Source organism: Arvicola amphibius, chromosome 11, assembly GCF_903992535.2.
Source record: "Arvicola amphibius chromosome 11, mArvAmp1.2, whole genome shotgun sequence".
NCBI classification, from domain to species: Eukaryota; Metazoa; Chordata; class Mammalia; order Rodentia; family Cricetidae; genus Arvicola; species Arvicola amphibius.
In genome coordinates, this window is record NC_052057.2 from 73,758,305 (window position 1) to 73,782,045 (window position 23,741).

The 23,741-nt window shown below is 40.7% G+C and overlaps 1 protein-coding gene across 1 annotated transcript in view; it reads left to right on the plus strand.

Moving 5' to 3' along the window:
• The window catches only part of Cpa6 (carboxypeptidase A6), a 303,059-nt gene extending 280,677 nt beyond the window's left edge, over nucleotides 1–22,382 (plus strand). Inside the window, exons 9-11 of the mRNA XM_038348398.1 lie at nucleotides 9,050–9,252; nucleotides 18,606–18,690; nucleotides 22,195–22,382. Of these exons, the coding sequence (XP_038204326.1) occupies nucleotides 9,050–9,252; nucleotides 18,606–18,690; nucleotides 22,195–22,382 (476 nt within the window). The remainder of the gene's footprint in view (nucleotides 1–9,049; nucleotides 9,253–18,605; nucleotides 18,691–22,194) is intronic.
• Nucleotides 22,383–23,741: the final 1,359 nt, after the last annotated feature.

Consider the following 23,741-nt stretch of genomic DNA (forward strand, 5'->3'; position numbering starts at 1 on the left):
ACAAAGACGTAGACAAAAGGGAACTCTTAGACATTGCTAATTGGGAACGCAAACTAGTCCAGTCTCTGTAGACATCAGTGCAGACGTTTCAAAAATAAATAAAAACAGAAATAGATCTCTGGATGCCCAGCCAGTCACAGCACTCCAGAGCTTTTACCCAAAGGCCTCCAAGTCAGTATATCAATACTCATTCATCAGTATTTATTTCAGCACTATTCCCAACAGCTAAGCCATGGAACCAACCTAGGTGCCCATCAGCTGAGAACAAAGACTCTGTGGTGTATGGATATACAATGGGATTGTTTCCAGTGAGGAGAATAAAATTATGTGTTTGGCGGAAAAAAAAAATGGATGCAACTGAAAACAATCATACCTAAGTCTCGGAAAACAAATAGCCTCTGTGTTCTCCCCATCTGTATTTCCTAGATTTCATACAGCCCAATCAAATCACATATGCATAAACAAAGTGCAAAGAGAAATCAGGGCAACAGGGAGACAGATGGGAGGGAAGGGTATGGGAAGGGAGAGGAGGAAGGTGTGGAAGAATACAACACATACCTGTATGAAATTTCTTGATTTACATTTTTTAAAAATATACTCACTATTTTTGATTTTGTTTTGTCAACTTGACATAGCTAGAACTATCTGGGAATTATCTGAGGCCTCAACTGAGAAAATGTGCCCCCCCACCCCCATAGACCAGCCTATAGACCCGGCTGTGGAACATCTTCTTAATTAATGATTGATGTAGAAGGGCCCAGACCGCTGTGAGAGGTACCACTCCCACCCGCAGGCAGGTGATCCTGGTGTGTAGAAGAAAGCAGTCACGGGGAGAAAGGCGGTAAACAGCATCGTTCTGCCTCTCAGCTTCAGGTCCTGCCTCGAGTTTCTGCTCTGCCTTCCCTCTGGGATGGAGTCTGACCTGAGGGCTGGAAGCTGAAGCTACCCTTTTCCTCCCCAGTTGCTCTTGGTCCTGCTGTTTACCACGCCATTAGTAACTCTAACAAAGAAATTGTCCAATATAACCAGTGACTCATACCATGGTAAACATGGCTTCTCCAGATACTGTTTATTAGAGGTCCCAGTCCCGGAAATTCAACAGAGGGCAATATCTGGGAAAGAAAACAGAATTTAATTACCATTTTTTGATTTTATGGCTTTCTTGTTTTAAAATGTTTTCATTCTTAAAAATCTTAGGTCATTATTTTTGTTTTCTAATATTTCTAGAGAGAGAGAGAAAGAGAGAGAGAGAGAGAGAGAGAGAGAGAGAGAGAGAGAGAGAGAGTTTGAGAGAGAGAGAGAATTAAAAAGCAGAAGGGGGCACCGGAGATCACTTGGGGCTGGGGTTATGTATTACCCCAGGTACTAGTACCTGGGTGCTAGGTACTGAACTCAGTTCCTCTGTAAGAGCAGCAAGCACTGAGCCCCCTCTCCAGCCCCATTTTCTAATCTTTATATTCGTATAATTGATGTATTATAGAAATAAAACACTGCTAAGCAATTAGCATTTTTATCAGCCTAGCAAGCTACTACCATTCTTCAGAACATTTTCCCTAGATACTTTAACCACTTTATTCATACAATTTCATGTTCTTTCTTTCTACTAAATATTCATTTTCTGTCTATTTACCGAATGAACTCTCCAATGGCTAGTCTTAGAGAAAGGAGTTTTTAATATTAAGACTACAGATTACAATACACATACCTTCACATGAAAATTCTAGTTAGGAGGTCAAAGAAATGTATGTGTTCATGGTGTTATTATATCATAATTTATATCTTATTTCCATTAAGGAAAAGCCACCCCTGGACAGTGCTGTAGCACATAAGCTGGCTTTCCTGCATCTCACCCTCATTTGAAGAGAATGGGGCTCCTTTGGCCCCTGATGTTCTTTGCTAGCGGTAGGGCACAGCAGGCTCTTTTGGAGACGTGTAAGATGGTCTAGGAACCAGCTCTGGCCTTGCTTTGTGTCATGGTCGATATATTTATTTACTATCTGAGACTATCCTTTAACTTTAATCTCTTCTTCTAGACTGCCTCTTCCAGGACACAATGACTCCCTCACAAATGCTCTCCCGAACATTCACACAAGACAATTACTTTTTCTCCCTACCTTCTAACCTAACTAAGCTATACTTTCAAAAATAATTTAAAGAGAATTTGGTAAAGCTATTTTCGACCATCCATAATTTTCTCAGAAAATTTTCCTCTCGTCTTCCTAATATTTTTTCTAAATGTCATCACTTGCCATCTTAATTATACATGCACTATATATGGCTTTTACTTGCTGAGCCTTTGTAGAAACACCAACAGGAGCCACATTGTTGCTAGGGAGCCACCTCGCTATTCATTGTTATTGTCTCTATAACTTACAAGAATAAGTTTGTTTCCTAAGCCTAATGTATCCTGCAATCCATGTTTTTCAACCTATGCTGAATTTGTAACCCCATGATGTATGCCCACCCCTTTTGTACTGCTAAAGCCCTGAACACCTGTGATGACTCCCCTTCCAGAGGATGCACTGTAGTTATCTACCCCACAGGAAGCCTTGGGTCCCCCACCCTTCTGTCCAGGTGTTGCTATGACTTATGTACCCCACAGGCAGCCTTGGGTCTCCCCACCCTTCTGTCCAGGTGTTACTATGACTTATGTACCCCACAGGCAGCCTTGGGTCCCCCCACCCTTCTGTCCAGGTGTTACTATGACTTATGTACCCCACAGGCAGCCTTGGGTCCCCCCACCCTTCTGTCCAGGTGTTACTATGACTTATCTACACCACAGGCAGCCTTGGGTCCTCCACCCTTCTGTCCGGGCGCTAACAGTCAACAGCTGACCCTAAAAGGTCAACAGGGACCTTAAATGCCAGTGAAGTGGCCATCTGGCCTGTCTAAGTAAAGCCTGTTTAACTAGGCAGTCATGGAAATGAATTTTTCTCAGGTCTAACACCATCTCTCTCTTAACCATCAAATATATGTTCAAAGCAAGCTTTCATTTGGGCCACAAACCAGTTCCCAAATAGAGACACTGAGACTTAGTATTAGTTATGAATACTTGGCCTTAGCTTAGGCTTGTCCCACTTGCTATTATAACTTAATTGAACCTGTTTGTCTTCATCTACATTTTGCCTTGGGCTTTTTACCTTTCCTTCATCCTGTATGTCCTACACCATGTCTGGCTGGCAGCTGTCTGACTGGCCCCAGCAGGAGCGAGGGTGGGTCTCCTCTTTCTCCCTTGCTCTCTTCTCTCTCTTCTCTGGCGCCTAGATTCCTCCTCGCACTTATTCTCCCTGCCCATCAGCCCTGCCTATCCCTCTACTGCCTATTTATTGGCTGTTCAGCTTTTTATTAGGCCAATCAAGTGCCTTAGGCAGGCAAAGAAAGGCATCTTTACATCATTAAACAAGTGAAGTATAAACAAATGCAACACATCTTTACATAACTAAAGTACTATCCTACAACAAAAGCCACTTTCTCCCACCCCTCACCATGCACATAATAGAATCTGCATCAACAAAACAGGGGTCCTCAAGAACCCCCTCAAAACCATCTCCACACTCAGTGAGTCCACGCAGAAGGATGAAGGAAAAGGGCCAGAGCAGTTTCTCAACCCTCCTAATGCTGCCACCCTTTAGCTCAGTTCCTCACGTTGTGATAACCCCCACCCATAAAATTATTTTTGTTGTTTCATAACTGTAATTTTGCATTGTAATGTAAATATCTGTGTTTTTTCTGATGGTCTTATTCTGGGAAAGGGTTGTTCATCGCCCCCCAAAGGGTCATGACTCACAAGTTGAGAACCACTGGGCTAGAGAAAACACCCAGCTACAGTAACCAGATCTTATGGTTGATTCTTGTATCATTGTCTTCTACACTATTTACACTGTTAAAGCAGACATTTTACTTTGGTGTATTTACGCTTGCTCTTCTACTCTCTAATGAACTAGTTTTCTCAGCATCCTTTACCAGGCAACCCATCCTTGTAGTGATCCCTGATGCTGCTCTCTATGCGTGCAGCAAGTTCCTATATATCCTGCCCCATTAGTCTGTTAGTCTATTCCTGACTCTGTATCATTTTTATTAATGTACCTATAATACAGGATATTTTAATGCCTGTTGGGATAAGCTCCGCTCCTCTGCTTTATTTAAGGTTTTCCTGGATATGCATTCCTTCTCAAAAACTTTAGTGTTCTTCTGGATATGTTAATAAAATAAGCTAGATGCAAGAAAAAAAACATTGCAGGTTCTCACTCACATGTGAAACTAAAAATATTGGTCTCAAAGAAAATAATTAAATCCTGATTACCAGAGGCTAGAATGGGTGGGGCAGTGAAGTTGGATATTGAGTACAACTATATATCAGATAGGAGAAAAAGGTTTATTGCTATATAGCACAGGAAAGTTGTTATGTATTTTATAAAAACTTGTTAATGTATTTTATAAAAAAAAATGGGAAATGAGAGTTTCTAGGCTCCAAACACAAAGAGATGATAAATGCTTAAAGTAAAAATGGTAATAACCCTAATTCAATTACTGCACAGTGTAAACATGTATCAAATTATTATTCTGTACACTGTAAATATGTGCACTTATGTGTCAATTAAAATAAAGTGGTTATGATGGTTTGTGCCTGGTTGAGGCTGCAGGATTACCATGAGTTTGAGATGACCCTGGGCTAGACAGTGAGAGAAACCTGACCTTAAAAACACAAATGAGTGAATGAATGAATGAATATCTTTATTAACTTTTAAATTTTATGTTGTATGGATGGGTGTTTTGCTTGCATGCATGTCTGTGTACCGTGTGTATGCCTGGTGCCTTCAGAGGCCAGAAGATGGCCCCAGAGCCCCTGGGATTAAAGTCACAGATGGTCATGGGCCACCATGTGGGTGCCAGGAATTGAACATGACTCCTCTTGAAGAGCAGTCAGTGCTCTTTACAACTGAGCCGTCTCTTCAGGCTCTAAATCTAACTTATTTTAATTAGGCTTTGTAAGATCATTGTGTAAATGCCTCTAGCCTCCGAGCCATCTCACCAGCCACACTGGTTTCTTTCTTTTTTCTTTTTTTTTTTTTTTTTTTTTTTTTTCGGGAGGAGATGGTTTTTTGAAACAGGGTTGCTCTGTGCCCTGGCTATCCTGGAACTCTCTCTGTAGCCTCTTTAAAATTTTTAATTCAAAACAATCTTGCCAAGTTCCTGAACTAGAAAAAATTATCTTTTCATTAATGACTGTGTTTAGTGATGAACCAGGAAGTGATGTTTGAAACTGAGAATGTGATGGGGATTGCATCCTAAACATTGACCCCCATGTAAACATAGACACGGGTGAAATAGAAGTTGACAGTGAGGGAGATGTTTCTGTTTTAGTTTGCCAACAAAGTAAAATTAGCTTACTTGTCAAGTTTTAAGTCCTATGAACTAAAAGCATTTTCAGCTAATTTTGTGAGAGTACTCCATTATTTATAAGCCGATTTGAATAAAGCTCTTTTGGAAAAGCTTCATTGTGTATTTATATCATATAACATCTACCCAAAGGAAGTATACGGAAACATTTGCTCAAACAGACCAAGATTATATAACCCTTAAGCTAAACGTTGTGTCCACAGACAAAGGAACAGGGCAGAGCAAATTTCCTCCATTGGAAATGAGTGGCAAGGCCTGGTGTGAAGCCCTGTGATTCCCACTACTGGGCAGCATGAGGCAGGTGTGATCAAGGGTTTGGGCTTGCCTCGCAGAGTTCAAGGCTAGCCTGAGTAACTTAACAGGATGCCTTCAGAGAGAGAGAGAGAGAGAGAGAGAGAGAGAGAGAGAGAGAGAGAGAGAGAGAGAGAGAGAGAGTGACTCCTATTAATTGTGAACTTGGGTCCTAATCTTCTCTTATTCCCAAGCCCCACACTCAGGTGTTTTTCAACATCAATTTCTAAATTTAATCAACATCAATCAATATCTACATCTCCTTTCAAAAAAAGACTAGCTTTCTGGGGGCCATCAACAGTCCTTCGTGGAAATGAAGGAGCTCACCAGACCTCTTAGCTGTTTAGGGTGAGAAGTTATTGGCATTTAATGATTGCTAGTGGGAGGAAGACTCAGAAAGCCATAGCCATTCCTGGGCTTGATGGTCAATATAGGTAGGTAATGGTGGCTGGGGGAGGCAGAAGCATTTTCTTCAGTGTTTCCTAAGTTGTCCATGCTCCAGCATGTAGCTTAATTAAACTTATTTGTTCATACACACATGAAAGAAAGAAAGAAAGAGAGAGAAAGAGAGAAAGAGGGAGAGCAAGAGAGAGGAAGAAAGGAAGGGAGGGAGGGAGGGAGGGAGGGAGGGAGGGAGGGAGGGAGGGAGGGAGGGAGGGAGGAAGGGAGGAAGGAAGGAAGAAGGAAAAAGGAAGGAAGGAAGGAAGAAGGAAAAGATAGAAGTAGAAGAACTAATTTGAGGTTGGGAAGACAAATGGGATCAACATGAATGAGAGGGAGACAAGAAAAAGTAATTGAAGGTGAACAGAATCAAAATATATTAAATTCGTGTGTGGAAATGTCATAATGAAATCCGTTATTATGTATAATATATGCTAATAGAAAAACTGGAAAATGATGGAGGATTTCAGCAGACTTTCACTCTCTCTCTCTGGTCCCATGCTCCATCTCCCACCAGTTTGCATTTCTTGGAATATTTTAGAAAAAAATTAATTTTATATTTGATTTTTAAATTTTTGACTAATATATATTAGCTGCACACATTAGTAAAGCAACACTTCTGGAGAAAAGTGAAGCATTCTAGAATCAGATAGTAGTGTCTACTCGGCTCTATAATTATCTTTAAAAGAACTGAATTATATGCTTTAAAGGATTACTTTTATTGTATTATTTTGTTAAAACATTTTCTCCAAAAATTTTTCAGAGTATCAGTGTATAGTATAACTTTTGCAGTCTTTTATGCCAGAGAACATATTTATCCCACTTCCACATTTCAACAGAGTTCAACTAGACAAAAAAAGGTCAAGATTCAAATTTCCTTTATTAAAAAAGGAAGAAGAACTTTGAAGTCAAGTGAATTGATACAATCCATAGGGCAGAGGAAAGAGATTCAAAAATTTGAAAACAAGCTGGATTACATGACAAAACCCTATCCAAATAAGTCAAGGGTTTAGGGACATAACTCAGGGATGGCATACGTACAAGACTCTGGATTTGATGAGAGCATGAGAGAGAAAAAAGACACTATTAGATACAGGAACCCTGATGTTACTGTTAAGAACTCAAATGTCTTGGCTGGAGAATGGCTCTGTGGGTAAAAGTGCTTGGTGTTGCAGCAGAGGCTCCAACTTCAGTCTCCAGCACCCACATAGCAGCTCACAATGGTCTTTAGTTCAGTTCCAGGGAATCTGGCACCCTCTTGTGGCCTTCTCTGGTACCAGACATGAAATTGGTATATACACACGTGCGTGCGCACAGACACACAGACACACACGTGCGCAAGCACACACACACACACACACACACACACACACGAAGACAAGCACTCATGCAAAGAAAAATAAAAATATTTTAAAAGTCAAATGTTAATCTGACTCGTTCTTTTTAGAAACAGCCTATTTTTCTTCTGGAATTATTTTCTTTCCTTAAACTTTATTGTGCTCAAGTGTTAATATTTTCCCCATCTGTCTTTTTTTTTTTTTTTTTTTGGTAAGTAGTATCTGTTTGATTTTGCCTTCATTGTGGAGAAATTTTAATTACTGGTTCTTCAAATGTTTATTTTCCTCTGTCTTTCTAGATCCCGTATTAATCACGTTGATATTTATTCACTTCTCACACTCTTATTTCTGTCTCATTTCTCCAGCCCTTTATCCCTTCTGTGAATACTTCAAACCAGCTCATTAATTTGTTCAACTGTATGCATTTAAGCCATGAGTTAAGTGACTGAAGAGGCAGGCATTGTTTTCCAGAAGTAGGGGAATGGTAATGGCCAACGGTGTGAAAGGAATTCACAAAATATAATTATAGCCACGATTTCTTAGAACAGCAATGCTTTGTGCTTCTTAGCTTTTTCCATCCCCTCCATAGACCTCTTAATTAGCCTGCTTTGTACAAAAATAGTTGTTGAAAAAATGTTAAAAAATTAAAATTTGAGCCAAACCCATGGTGGCTCCCACCTCTAACCCTGGCACCCTAGGAGGTTGAGGGAGTCTAATGCCACCAGACTGGGTTACAGCAGACCCTGTCTCAAAAGAATATAAATAAATAAATAAAATTTAGTTTAAACGTTTTTATATTTTTAACACAGTATATCCCCAAGATGAGAAGCACCCTGGGTTTTTAGAAATCAGTCTAGATATCTCTGGTCTAAAACTATCCTGGACTTTGGGTAGCTGTGTATTTTGTCCTACCCTGCTCTATCAAGATCTGAATATTATCAGACATTCTTTCAGATGTCTGCCCCCTTCCTTTGGATTGGACACCGAGTTCCTCAATAAACACGTGTAGAACATTTCTCACACAGCTGTCCTAGCTGCCAGAAATCCAGCAGGAGGCAAGAGTTCAGCAACGAACCCTGACGAGGCAGCTCCTAATAGAACGGAGGCCATTTCTGTGTTGTTTCCTTTGTATCCCAGGCTTCTAGGACAGTGTAAACACAGACTGAATGCCAAACAGGTAAATATTGAACACTAATTACCCGTGCGTTCATTTTCATGAAAAGGAAGTGTAGGTGTTGGGAGGCACATGAATGAGAAGTCGACCTGCAGCAGGAGATTGCATAGAGCGATTTCTCCGGCAAGAGAATTAACAGCTGAGAGAGATGTTCATTCAAAGTGTTCCTTACAGCTTTTAACAACAGCACCTGGCTCCTGCTTAGGCCCTCCTACAGTGTACGGGCTTGAATAGCTCAAAATGGCCATTATTGATTCCTGTAATGAGAAATTGGATTACTTACTCAATAACATAACCAATTTTTAGAAATACGAAAAGGCCCAGTTTAACAATGCTTGTTTGTGTTTCTGGTTTCTTCCCTGCCTGAACCCCTCCACAACCACCCATTTTCTTTTCTGACCTGCAGATGAAGGAGCCTCTGCACACCCTTGTGACGATACTTACTGTGGCCCTTTCCCGGAATCTGAGCCGGAGGTGAAGGCTGTCGCAGACTTCCTCCGGAAACACAGAAAACACATTAGAGCCTACTTGTCCTTTCACGCCTACGCACAGATGCTGCTGTATCCCTACTCTTACAAACACGCAACCATCCCCAATGTCAGCTGTGTGGTAAGTATGAGTTTCTGTATGTGTGTGTCAGGCCTCGTGATGCTTCTGAGTCCTAGTGATAGTAGCAAATGTGTCTATTCAAGTGTTTTATAATCATGAACTCATTTGTTCTTTATATATTTTCACGCTCCCATTTTACAGAAGAGAAAATTGAGACCACTAAGCAACTAGGCTAAGAGCTCTCTGAGTCATAGCAAAACCTCAGTCCCAAGTCTAGCTCCAGGATTGTTGCTTTTAACTGCTATACTGCTTCCCAAATGCAATTGTTTCAAACCTGTTTTACATTCTTACCACAGGTCATACAGAAAAGGTCAGGACGGATTTGATTAATATTATAGCTTTGGCCACATATACAGGGCTTTAATTAACTTTATTGAGTCAATAATTGTTCATAAATTATAGTCTGACTCAATAATTAAAAGCAAGTTTTAATTTTTAAGTGTTGTTTGCTTAATGCTGCTAAGTCTCTGTGCACATAGCTACCATACAATACTAAGGACGAATGGACTTTCAGGGCTAGATTGCATAAAAGCAGAAAAGACGAGATGAAATTCTTTTTCCTTATCTTACAAATGCAACAAGCAACTCCCTACGGGGCATCATTCACTGTTCAGGGAGCCACTTCAGAACCTGTAGCACAGGAAAGCCAATAAAGTCCAAAACGAAAGAAAACTAATAAATAATGTTAGAAGTCAAACTAGCAATTACCTTTGGGGGAAAGAGAGAGGTGGAGTTACTAGGGGAAGCTTGGGGAGTTCTGGGTTATAGCTGTTATTCTGTTCCGTGACCTGGAAGGTTATAGGCATGTGCTCACTTTGTGGTCATTTACTGAGCTATAAACGTGATGTTTGTGGTTGCTTTTTCTTTCTCAGCTCCCAACACTAACTGTGTGGTGCCTTTTCTGACATGTTTCTCCAACACTAAGGCGCCAATTCAATTTCAGCTCTGACGCTAACTGCCCAGAGCAGCCGTCAGACTCCACGAGTTAATAATAATAAAGTCCCTTGAGATGGCATCCACTCCAGAGGCCAACTTCAAGCAGGGAATTTCAACACTTTTGTGTAACTAAAGAGTCCAAGGTTCCCACAACCTGCCTCCTTGGTTTCTCTAATTTACTGGAACAACTCAGAGATCCTAGAGCAATGCTTTACTTACTGCTACCAACATATCAAGCACATAACCCTGGAATAGCCGAAGAGAAAGCACACATAATGCACAGCTCAGCAGAGGCAGGAGGCCACAGCGCTCACCTTTGTCCAGCACTACCTATGTGCTCACCGAACCAGAAGACTGCAGACTCAACTGTCTAGGGATATTACAGGTTTCCCTTAATGTGGCACAATCAACCAGATTATCGCCCGTGCATAATCCAACTCCCTCTCTTTGACTGCTATAAGAGGGATGAGGGATGCAGTTGGCACTTATGACGCAGAGGCCAAGGATGCTGTTAAACATGCCAAAATGCACAGAACAGAACCCCATCCCCACCACAGCCTTTCTTCATTCAATCCACAAGTGAAGAGGGACATTGTTTTTAAAACCTGGAGTGGAGACTGTCAAGATAATGGCTCAAAGGTTAAGGGTGCTTGTTGTTACAAACACAAGGACCTGAGTTCAGATCCCCAATACTTCTGTGAAAAGCCAAGCATGGTCTTAAATGCATCAGAAACCCCAGCACTTTGGGTTACCAAAATATAAAATTGCTGAGGCATGTTGGATACCAGCCTAGCCAAAAAAACAACTGGGTTCCCAGCTCAGGAAGAGACCCTGCCTCAAAGTGTGGCAGCATGACAGGCCGCCAACACCTTCTGTGACCACACATGCATACACACACACACACACACACACACACCACATACACAGGTACACACACAACACAAACTTCACACATACTTATAATACAATAGTATATGGGGTTAAAGTGAGGGAGAAAAATCTGGAATGGGCTAAGCATAAAGTAAATCATTAAAACTAGGATGAAAATTTTCAGAAACTAAGAAGTTGATGCCAACAACTGCAACCCTCCAACCAGTGTTGACACTTGGGAGAGCTTGAAAGTCCAAAGGCAGGCCCTCCACCTCACTGGGGACCCTCCGCATACCTCACTGCTGAGGTTGGTTCTTCCCCTTGGTCCCTCCCAATGCACTTGGGAGAGACAGAACGAAAGCATTAGGTACCCCAGTGGGTAAGATGGTGAGAGAATCTCGGGAATGGAGAGAAAATCTGCTTAGCACACAGTGTTCAATCCTAAGTGTAGATATCCCAGGAAGACATCAGACACTGGTCCAATACAGGCTCAACACTATCAAGAAAGCTCACAAGATAAGATTCGCAGGGTCTTCTGGCTTACAGTGTCTGATGAATAAAACTGGCAATCTCCAAATTTGAAGCCCAAGGACTTCCTTTTTCACCCTTACCTTTTGCTCCCCCACTTTTTGTACTTTTACTTTGTTACATTTAACTTCTTCCTTTTTATGTTTTATGGCCCTTTGTATAACCACCTAACCTTGCTCATATATTTTTTCACTATACAGTAATTATTTCATGCTGTTCCCTTCTCTTGCCTGTGTTGTCTCCTTTTCTTCTTTTTACTATACCTTTAAGTATTTTAAAATAAAAGCTTTCCTCTTTTCACCCCTCCCTACTTCATAAATGAACCCATTTGTACATTTGAACTTCTGAACTTTGTACATTCTGAACTTTCTTGGAAAATGTGTTGGGTATTTTTGTTTGGTTTTGTTTTGTTTGTTTGTTTTTGGTGTGGTTTGCTTTGTTTTGTTTTGTTTTTCTCTCCACAACAATATTTAACACTACTCTTCTTCTCCCTTTTATTTAACCTTATTTCTTCTGTACTAAAGAAGACTCGGGAGAGGGAATACTTCTCATGCTCATAGACTGATAGAATTAAAGTTATGAAAATGCCTATATTACCATAAGCTACCTACAGAGTTAATATAATCCCTATCAAAATTTCAGCAACATGGAACTGGAGAGATGGCTCACCAGTTAAAAACACTGGCTGCTCTTCCAGAGGTCCTGGGTTCAATTTCCAGAACCCACATGGCAGCACACAACTATCTGTAACTCCAGTTTCAGGGGTATTTGACGCCCTATTCTGACCTCCAGGGGCACCAGGCATGCCTGTGATACACAAACATACATGCAGAAATACACATACATACACAAAGTCAAAAATTAAATACTTTTTAAATATTTTTAAAATTCCAATAACAACATTTACAGAAGTAGAAAAGGCAACTTTAAAACTTGCGTATAAGGATAATGAACCAAAATATCCAAAGCAGATAAAACAATGCCAGGGGCATCAAAATACCTCAACTCAAGTTATACTACAGAGTCAGAGTGGCAAAAACAGCATAGTACTAGCATTAAAAAGTAGACATGTGGACCAACAGAGTAAAATAGAACACACACACACACACACACACACACACACACACATATCCTTATATGTGGTGGTCTGAATGAAAATAGCTCCCACAGATTCATGGGGAATAACACTATTAGAGGTGTGATCTTGTTGGAGTAGGTGTGACCTGGTTGGAGTAGGTGTGACCTGGTTGAAAGGAGGGTGTACCTAGAGGCAGGTTTGAGGTTTCAGAAGCTCAAGCCAGGCCTAGGGGCTCACTGTCTCTTCCTGCTGCCTGCCAACCCAGGTGTAGGACTCTCTGCTACCTCACCCAGTGCCCTGTCTGACTGCACACCACCATGCTTCCCCTGAGAGGATAATGGACTAAGCCTCTGAATTCTAAGCAAGATGAATTAAATGTTTTTCTTTATAATAGTTGTCAGGGTCGCTGTGTCTCTTCACAGCAATAGAAACCCTAACAGACACCACACAAGCCACATAGTTGTTTTCACAGGTTTCAAATAACATTCACTGGCATGAAGACAGCCTCCTCAGGGAAATTGAAATAACCATGTGTAGAATAATGAAATTACTACAGCTAATCCCTCATCTTGCTCAAAAATAAATCACAAATGAATCAGTGTTGATGGAGGATGTTCGTTTGTTCCCAGCAGCCCAGACCCAAAATAACAACACAGAAACTATATTAATTGCAACACTGCTTGGCCAAGGACTCTAGTATATTCCTAGCTAGCTCTTATATCTTAAATTAACCCATTCCTATTATTTTATATTTTACCACGAGGCTAGTGGTTTACCAGTACCAGCATGGGCGTCTTTCTCCTCTGGTGGCTACATGGTGTCTCCCTGACCCCACCTACTCTCTCCTCCTCTATCTGCTTGGAATTCCCTCCTTGTCCTATTCTGTGCTGCAATAGGCCCAAAGCAGATTCTTTATTAACCAATGGTATTCACAGCATACAGAGGGGCATATCACATCACCTCCCCTTTTCTGTCAAAATAAAAAGGAATGTTTTAACTCTAACATAGCAAGAATATATACAACAAAACAGTTATGAACCAAGAATTACAGTTACAATATTTAGTTCATTTATATTTGTCAAATTAAGGAAAATATTCTATCACCTATCCTATCTTTGTGAGTCTAAAGTTTTATATCTAATCTATCTTTTATCATAAGTAAGAAAAACTATAACTATGTATTCTTCAACTCCATCAAAGACTCCAGAAGGACATAATATTACCTAAGTTAACAGAAACTACATTGTAAGCAACTTCCAAAACTCTAGAATTGACAGAGACATCTCACTGCCTGGACAGTCACCCAAAGTTCTTCTGTAACATTGGGACATCCATCCTCAGCCTACAGACCCATAGTATCCAGCAGACTTTTCCATGAAGCAAGAAATTTCTAAGACAGTTCCACCTATTTTGGCAGTTTGTCAGTCACTTTCTTCTGTGTCCTGCAAAATACCTGGCAGACTCTTTCATGAAGCAGGAACCCTAAAGGACTGTCTCACCTTTAGACAAATTCAGCAGTGATTTTTCTGTGGGTCCTGCATGTCCAGTTCATACAGCATAACATCAAGCAATCCAGGTAAGAGCAGATTCCTGCCCAAATGGTTAGCAAACTCCATGAGGATCCTCTTCGATGGCCATCATCCTCTTGAAGTAAATTGGTGCTGCCAGGAGCAGATGTGTCTCATTGACATGAAAAGTCCTAAATTCTTAAAAACATTTTAAATGCCACATTCTGTTAGTTTTTGAAAGGTTTGAAGAATACATAGCCATCTGAAATATATCTCTGTACATCTAGAAAACCTAATTAACATGACTACAAGCTTGACTGTTATATATGATTATTTATTAACCTATATTTCTTAATTTTACATTATATTTTCAAATAAACTGTACAAAAACAATACCTTAATCAGAGCAGAAATATATAGATAGCAAAATTGACCTTAAATTTGTATCAATAAACCAAGATCTATACCAATGCAAAGTATTCATCTCTATATTACATTCCCCTTTAAATGTAAACAAACATTTATAAAAAATATTTGGGAGTTTGGGCATAGTTCTATCCAAACTGCTTCCTGCTTTTTGTTGGGTGAAGTAATTTTTAGGAGTTTACGGAGATCTTTCAGGGGTTCTTGTTCCATCAAACCATATTAGCCTGGGTTTTGGATTTAAATTTTGAAGTCAAGATAACTTTAAAGTGTGTGTGTGTGTGTGTGTGTGTGTGTGTGTGTGTGTGTGTAGCTTAGCAGCCCATACAATGAAATGTCTCTTTGCACTTAGCCCATTTCAAAGAAAATACAATAATATAATAATCCAGTATATTCCATCATTACTGACTTATTTTTCTTTATTCCTTTAATCTATGACTCTCTGTACTCTGTCTCTTTAAAGACTATGTTTTATTTTTTAAAAAACAATTTTACTTATTTTTATAACTTTCTATACTCTTTTTCTTCTCTCTCCCAAGTCTATGTACATTTTTTTAACACACTGAGTCTCATTTAGAGGTCTTTTTTGTCTAAATCTGTCCTATGGTATATCTGTAATCTTTTTCTGACCAGGACCACTTCTTAAAATGCTGTGTGGCATAGCTAGGACTAAGGGTACTTTGTCTTTTGGTTTCGCCCAATCTAACATGTCGGAGGCGTGTTCGCCACCTCTGTGATCTGTGCACACTGCCCCAGTTCCAGGTATGCAGCAGGTCTATGTTGTGTCATTAAGCAGTTTGTAACACACTGTTCACAAACCCCATTCAAGTGCTTGGCTTCCTGAAAAAGTCGGAGTTAGTTCTGCTAGCATATGCTAGCAGTATGAACCAGGAAATCACTGTTTCTTAAGTGCACAGTGTTTTGCTGCTAATGCTGAATCAGGAAGACCCCCCCCACCCCTTTGAGACAGGGTTTCTCTGTAGCTTTGGAGCTGTCCTGGAACTAGCTCTTGTAGACCAGGCTGGCTTCAAACTCACAGAGATCTGCCTTCCTCTGCCTCCCGCTAGGATTAACCCTGTGTGTCACCACAGCACAGCAGGAAGACCTCTCTCAAAGAAGCCACAGCGCCCCTTTTTGCCACCAGCAAACAGAGCCTATCTGAAAAAATGTGGCTACCAAGAAACTGCACTTAACGCTGTTCTTTTGTGCATAGAATTCCTTTCCAAGCTCTCTCAGGTTCTATGCAGATATAGTCAGCACACAGCACACCATTCTGTTGTTGGAGGCCGTTCTTTCATTCCTGGCTGCCCAGACCCAAAATAACTACACAGATTAATTGCAATATTGCTTGGCCAGTGGCCCTAGCATATTCCTGGCTAGCTCTTACATATTAAAGATCAAAGGCCAAAATATAAAGTTTTGGGACGACTAGAGAAAAACATGTAAAATATTTCAAGATAGAGATAAGGATTGTCTGAAAAGAACTCCAATAGCACAAGAAGTAATCCCCCAAACCCGGAAAGGGGCTTCTGTGAAATTAAAACCTTTCTGCACAGCAAAGGGAACAGTCAGCAGACTGAAGGAGCCTACAAGATGGGGAAGAAATCTTTGCCGACTGTGTATCAGTTTGTGACTGAAAGCTAGAATATACAAAGACCTCCCAAAATCAAACATCCCCATCAATACGTGGACTAATGACTGAGTATGCTTCTCCCCAAAATTAAAAATGGCCAATAAATATCGGAAAACATGTTCAACATCAGGAAAATGCAAATTAAAATTGCCTTGAGAGTCCACCTCGCTCCAGTCAGAATGACCATCATCAAGAAAACAAGCAATGCATGCTGGCAATGATACGGTGAAAGACTAACCCTTGTAATCTGTTGGTAGAGACATAAACCACACAACCACTGTGGAGGGTCCCCAAAAACTAAAAATAGAGCTCCCATCAGGGCCAGCTGTGCTGCACTTGGGCACCCAACCAAAAGGCTGCATCAACATGCATGATCATTGCTATTTTGTCACAACAGCCAGGGCCTGGGACTAGCCTTCCTTCACCAAGACATGCATGAGGAAGATGCATCCCACAGACATAATGAAGATTTATTCAGCTATAAAGAAAAACCGTGACATTTGCAGGAAAAAAATGGATGAAACTAAACAGCATTATGATACAACACAAGCCAACTCACAAAAACAAATGCCTCCTGTTTTCTGTTATATGAAGACCTCAACATAAAAACCTTTGGGGCGAGGGTGGGTATGGGTATGCACACTCGCTGTGAAACTCTAAGAGGACCCTGAAAAGAAAGGAAGAGACCTTAAGGAAAGAGAGGGTAATGCAAAATATGCGGCATAAAAGTAGAAAAGGGGTCTATAGGAAGGGAGGGCAGGGAAAACAGGGACAAGGGTGAATTATAACAAAGTATTATGGTGCATGTTTAAGAATTCCACAATGAAGTCCATTCCTCCGTATGCTAATTTAACCACAGTTAAAACTACACAAACCTTGTTTAAATAAGCCAAGTGGCACTTTGTTTCCTAATACATTTTTCATAAAAAAAATAATGAAAACAGGAGTCTTCTAAATGCAGTCATCCTCTAACTGTGGAGACATCTGCATTTGCCGCAGCATATCGCTAAGACTATTGGAGACAATACGGAACTTTCCGTAGACTCCTCATGACAGTGTTTACATTTCTTTCTTGACTCCTGTGAGTACGTCACCATCAGTGAGATCACTATGAAATGGTTTGCCAGTGCCTGGAGCCCTGCCCTGAAGTAGCCACAAAGCCACAAGCAAGGCCACATGTATTCATGAGCTTGACAAGAACAGCAACCCGAGGCTCAGTCCACTACACACCATCGTGCCCCCCAGGGTGCTTCCAAAGAAGCATTAAATTATTCACCAGCAAACTGAAACAGGAGAGCCGTGTGCTGGTTTCAGCTTATGTCTTTCCTCCTGTTTGTCATCTGATACTTGTCTAGACCCTCGCTAAAACTGGACCTCTGACAGCATCTGGAAGACTTTTAAAGAACAGTACCATTCTGTTGGAATAGCCACCATTTAGGATTTTGAGCTTGCTAAATGGTGTGTGTGTGTATGTGTGTATGTATGTGTGTGTGCATTTGCGTGTATGTGTGTGTATTGTCTGTGTGTGTGTGCGTGTGTGCATGTGTGTGTTGTGGTGATGGTGTTTTATTCACTGATTTTTCTGAATTTTAGCATCAGCTTGACTTAGCTATGTGAGAGGCTTTGTAATGTCAGAAGTCAGGAGGTGCCATTAAATTGATATTCTTGTCCCCAGTAGAAACAAACACACGGCATGAAGGTAGCCAGTCTCCCTTGGTGGTTTCTTAACTGATCCAGATGCATTTGAAATATCTGTCTATTCGTACTGAAATATATATACTTGTGGATCAATATGATTGTCTGAATACTCTTGCAGACTTATGCTTCTTCAACATTCCTTTGAGAAATATCGATTAAGTATCTGTTACATACACAGACATGTGGCTAAGGACAGGATATGAATTAGAGATGATATTGACATTGTCACATCTCTGTCAGCTATTTCGTAATGCACAGAAATAAGTGCTCCTGACCTAAAGGGAAGAGGACAGAATGCATGAGCGACTTCAGGAAATATGAGTACTTGTCCTAGCTTACCCATTCTTTGCTGGGTCACCCCAGGATACCCGTTTCACCGCACTGAACCTGCCTTTTCTTAGCTACAAAACAGAACTGCTGTTATCTTTGGTTTGCGTGAGGATCAACCACATCAAAAGTTATGTTTTAAAATGTGCTTTGATCCTCAGCACTGTAAAAAATAATAGTGGGTTGCAAAATGTACAATTAAGATCATGTTATTATTATTAGATATAGCTGTTAACTAGTGAGCCCTCTCTTCTGTTTCTGTTGACCACCAAGAAGGCGCAAGCAATAAGCCGGCGTTCCTAGAAGTTTCAATGCCGCAACGTGACACAGTTTCTCCATTTTGCCCTCCCAGGGATTCGCAGCTCACAAAGCAGTCAAGGCACTCCGGTCGGCACATGGGACACAGTACAGACACGGCCCTGCCTCCCAAACACTGTGTAAGTTCCCCATGCATGTCCTATAGAATCATCTCTCTTGAACCAACATCCTGTGCCATGACTTCCCTTTAAGAAGAAAAGTGTGTTCTCCCTAAAGCAAAATTGTGATGGTCAGAGTAGCCAAAGACGATGAGAAGAACTGATATCTGATTCGTTTTTCACAGCTTGACAAAAATCTCTGTACCAATTTAAACCAATTCTAAGCAGAGAATATGCTAAGCATACGGTAATGACGGTAAGTTGGACTGAGATCCCCTCGCAGTGGAAAGCACCAAATGGGCTCCTTAAGCAATTTGTAAGTTCTGTAAGTGTGGAAATGGGCTCAGGAAGATAATGAAGTAAATGTTTCAGCTCTCCAACAGCTTCCCTTTTGTCCTTTGTCTCCTCCGTCCCTGTTATGAAATGCCATTTCGTATATAGCATCTTCATCTCGATCTTCGCTTGAAGATTACCTTTAAAGTATTTCTTTTATATAAAATAAAAAGAACCGAGTATATAGAAAGAACTTGGACGCTGTCTGGTATGGATTCTCTTCATGAGTCTCTCAGATGTGTTGTCCTGGCCAGGGTATGAATTAGTTCTCGTTTTTAACTTCTCTAAATGCAATGTGAGTAATAGGATTACATCATTTCTCATGGCCTTCCAATTCTACAATTTATTTTTATTGGAAAAATCTAATGAGCAATCATGCATATATTAGTTCTGTGAGCTTGTGGTCACATGCTGTATGTCTATGAACATATAACTAGAATCTGATTATGTTCCTCCCATAAGGCCAAATTTCTCTTTGGTTCCGTACCGTAGTTTTACTGTCTTACCCCTCATTTTCATCGACAAAGGTAAATTTGCTCATTAACATTATAGGTCAAATAAGTTTATATTAAGAGTGAGAAGGGCACAAGAGTCAATGGGTTAACTCCATAGTTAATGATCATAGATCCATGTTGACCTTTTAAAATGGTTTCAACTCCCTCCCCTATCTACCTTCTCAGCTGCCTCCCATGTTTCTTTCCTCCCTCTACCCACTCTCCAATTTTCTCTCTGACCCACCCTTCCTCTCTGCCCCTCCTACTCCTCCCTGCCTTTCTCATGTGGTCATGATATTAAATTAAGCTTGCCTTAAATTTATTTTCTTTGTGCCCCAGCCCCAGCTACTTTGCCTGACTTTAGAACTGCTATTTAGTAGTTATCTTGAAAGGGAAAAGCGGTATTTACAACCAAACCCATAGCAGCTGATACCAGTGTAATACCTATACTGACAGTTTTAAATCATTTTCCAAGTCTTACCAGAATGTTAATGTTGGTACGAAGCATAGCCACACTATTATATTTACAGAGAACAATCTGTTACCATAGAAATGAGCCTGTCGCATCCCCATGATGTAATGCTTGGCACCTGCTATCTCTGTTTGTACTCATCTATTTGTTCTCTCTCCAGAGGGACACTGAAGCCACAGCACATTTTCTGTCCCTAGCCAAAGCCAAAAGAATCTGAGAGGTAGCAGAGCTGCGTGGTTGTCCCCTTCATATAATGAGCCCAATGTACCTTGTACCTAGGAAATTGTATTAAAAGGCACATTGTTGCCAGGCATGATGGTACATGCTTATAATCTCAGCACTCTGGAGGTAAAGGAACGGATTGATGAAAGCCATCTTGGTCTATATAGTGAGTTCTGGGCCAGTTTAGTCCATATAGCAAGTTCCAGACCAGACTGGGGCTACATAGTGAGACTCTATTGGGTTTTTGTTTGAACTGTTGTTGTTTGTTTTTTTAAAAAAAGAGATCAGATTGTGGTGGCGCACACCTTTAATCACAGCACTCAGGAGGTAGAGAGTAGAATCTCTGTGAGTTCAAGGCCAGCCTGGTCTAAAGAGTGAGTTCTAGGACAGTCAAGACCACAAAGGCTACACAGAGAAACTCTGTCTCAAAAACAAAAAAACAAACAAGAAACAAAACAACAACAACAACAACAAAGGAGCTCATTGCTCAGTGGATAAAGTGTTTCCTATACCAAACTTGAAGACCAGAGTTTGAATCCTCAGTACTCTATGCTAGAGAGGTTGTGGGGTAAAGGGAACACTCCTCCATTGCTGGTGGGAGTGCAAGCTGGTACGACCCCTTTGGATATCTGTATGGTGTTTTCTCAGAAAATTAGGAAACAACCTTCCTCTATACTCAGCAATACCACTTTTGGATATATATCCAAAGGATGCTCAATTGTGCCACAAGGACATGTGCTCAACTATGTTTATAGCAGCATTGTTTGCCATAGCCATAACCTGGAAACAACCTAAATGCCCCTGGACCAAAGAATGGATAAGGAAAATGGTGCATTTACACAGTGGAGTACTACACAGCAGAAAAAAATAACAACATCTTGAATTTTGCAAGAAAATGGGTGGAGCTAGAAAATATCATATTTAGTGAGGTAAACCAGACCCAGAAAGACAATTATTATATGTACTCACTCATAAGTGGTTTTTAAACATAAAGCAAAGAAAACCAGCATACAAATCACAATCCCAGAGAACCTAGACAACAATGAGGACACTAAGAGAGACATACATGGATCTAATGTACATGGGAAGTAGAAAAAGACAAGATCTCCTGAGTAAATTGGAAGCACAGGGACCATGGGAGAGGGTGGAAGGGGAGGGGAGGGGAGAGGAAGATAGGGGAGCAGAGAAAAATGTAGAGCTCAATAAAACCAATTAAAAAATAAATCCTCAGTACTCACAGGGCAGGAAGGGGCTCAACAGGAGTGAGAGAACAGGAGGTGTGGAGGAAATAAGGGGGCTTCGGGAAACAGAATTCTAATGTCCCAGACCTTGAAAGAAAATACTGAGTAACAGAACAACAACTGGCTCTCAGTGTAGCTTGATTATTGTTGTATAAAGTGAGAAAATCAAGGGTGAAGCTAAGTGTTGTGGGAACTGGGGTGGAGAAACTTGGGGAGCATCACATTGGCACAGATTCATGCTTAGACCAGATCCCCGAAGATGACGGCAAGTACACTTTGTAAGATCCATGAGGCGGATGCCAAAGAACTATTGTTAATTTAGTCTTCTAATTCCTGTCCACTGTTACTTTGTGTGTGGAGGCATGTATGTGGAGGGCACAGGACAGCTGTGTGGATCAGTTCTCGCTTCCATCTTCACATGGGTTCCATTTGCAAACTCAAATCCTCTGTTCAGCCATCTGTCTCGAACCATTCTTGGTAAAGTGCTATTTCATTGGAAGCATTTGGTAGAGTTTAGTGAACATATATTGTCTCTGTGTGTGTATGTGTGTGTGTGCTAGTGAACATACATTTTCTGTCTCTGTGTGTGTGTGTGCGCGCACGCGCGCGCGTTTGCATGTACATACTCGTGTGCAGGTGTGTGGTGTGTATGTCTCTCTCTCTCTCTCTCTCTCTCTGTGTGTGTGTGTGTGTGTGTGTGTGTGTGTGTGTGAAAACTAATACAGACTCTTTAGTGAAGTGACTCTTTCTTTTTAACTTTTAGACGTAAGTTCCGGTAACTCAATGGATTGGGCTTATAAAAATGGAATACCCTATGCATTTGCTTTTGAACTGCGAGACACCGGGCAATTTGGATTTCTATTGCCAGAGAAGCTCATTAAACCAACCTGCACAGAGACCATGCTGGCCGTGAAGAACATCACAATGCACCTGCTAAGGAAGTGTCCCTGAGAGAAACCCAGGTCTGGTCTACCAACCCAGAGAAAGCAGATTCTGAACAAAAGGATACTTGGCAAAAAAGTAACCGTTTAGATTGGAAGGATCCATGGACCTTTAAAAGGTTTTTTCATGCAATTTGACACTTTATAACAACAGAAAATTAGGGCAGAACCTGCGTTGGTATGAGAAGAAAATCCACTTTATATCCCTTTAGAGTCTTATTTGATTATAGTGGGAAGAGAATGTTTTCAAATTCCTTTGTCTCAAGAAGTGTACAAATTAGTTCAGGATTTCCCTTCAATCAGCCTCTATGCCTTTATTAAGATCTAAGCTACCAATGACATAATTACTTGGTTCTTATTTGAAATGGAAAGAATTATCTGTGTTCCTTAATAAATATATAATTTTTCAAAGACTAACATTATTCGCACATTCATCTCAGTTTAGAGCACTGTATCTACCTATACAAAGTCTGACAAGTATTTCGGTAGAGTCATGAGGCACAGCAGCTATGGTTCCCTGTGCGACATAGACCCCAGCAATACTGAATCATGGCTAGAGGAGGAGCAGCTGAGGTTCACCCTTAGCTGAGGATGTATTGGCAGTTAAGGGCTGCTAGGGGACAGGGAGATCATTTTTCTCCAGGTGTGTAGCCATTGGCAAGTCTCTTATGATCTAGTAAATAACCCCTCACTGGTGTACATGCAAGCAAACAACCCTAATTAAACTCTAGGTTATTTAAAAAAAGAGTGAGAAATAAGGAGGAGAATGTGATAGAAAAAAAGATATCCAAAAGTAGTAGGGCAGGGTAAAGAGAGAAGGGGATGACTATGATCTAAACACATTGTATACATATATAAAATTGGTCAAAGAATAAAAATCAACAAGATTGAGTGACTGGTATTTATATTCTGAGAATCCCACTTTAAAAAATAAAAGTTAGTAGGGTGGTGGTAGCCCACACTTTTAATCCCAGCATTTGGAGGCAGAGACAGGTGGATCTCTGTGAGTTCGAGGCCAGGCATGGTTATGCAGGTTTACAATCCATGACACTCAAAGAGGCTGAATCAGAAGGATTCTAAGATCATGGACTACTTGAGCTACAGAGTAAGTTCAAGGCCAGCATAGCCAAATCAATGAGACTCTCTGAAAATAAAAAATAAAAGGTTAGCCAGGCAATGTTGGTGCATGCCTTTAATCCCAGCACTCGAGAGGCAGAGGCAGGCAGATCTTTGTGAGTTCGAGGCCAGCCTGGTCTACAAAAGCTAGCTCCAGGACAGGTTCCAAAACTACAGAGATACCCTGTCTTGAAAAACCAAAAAAATGTGTAGGAAATATAGCTCAATGGTGAGACACTTTACCTAGCATGTA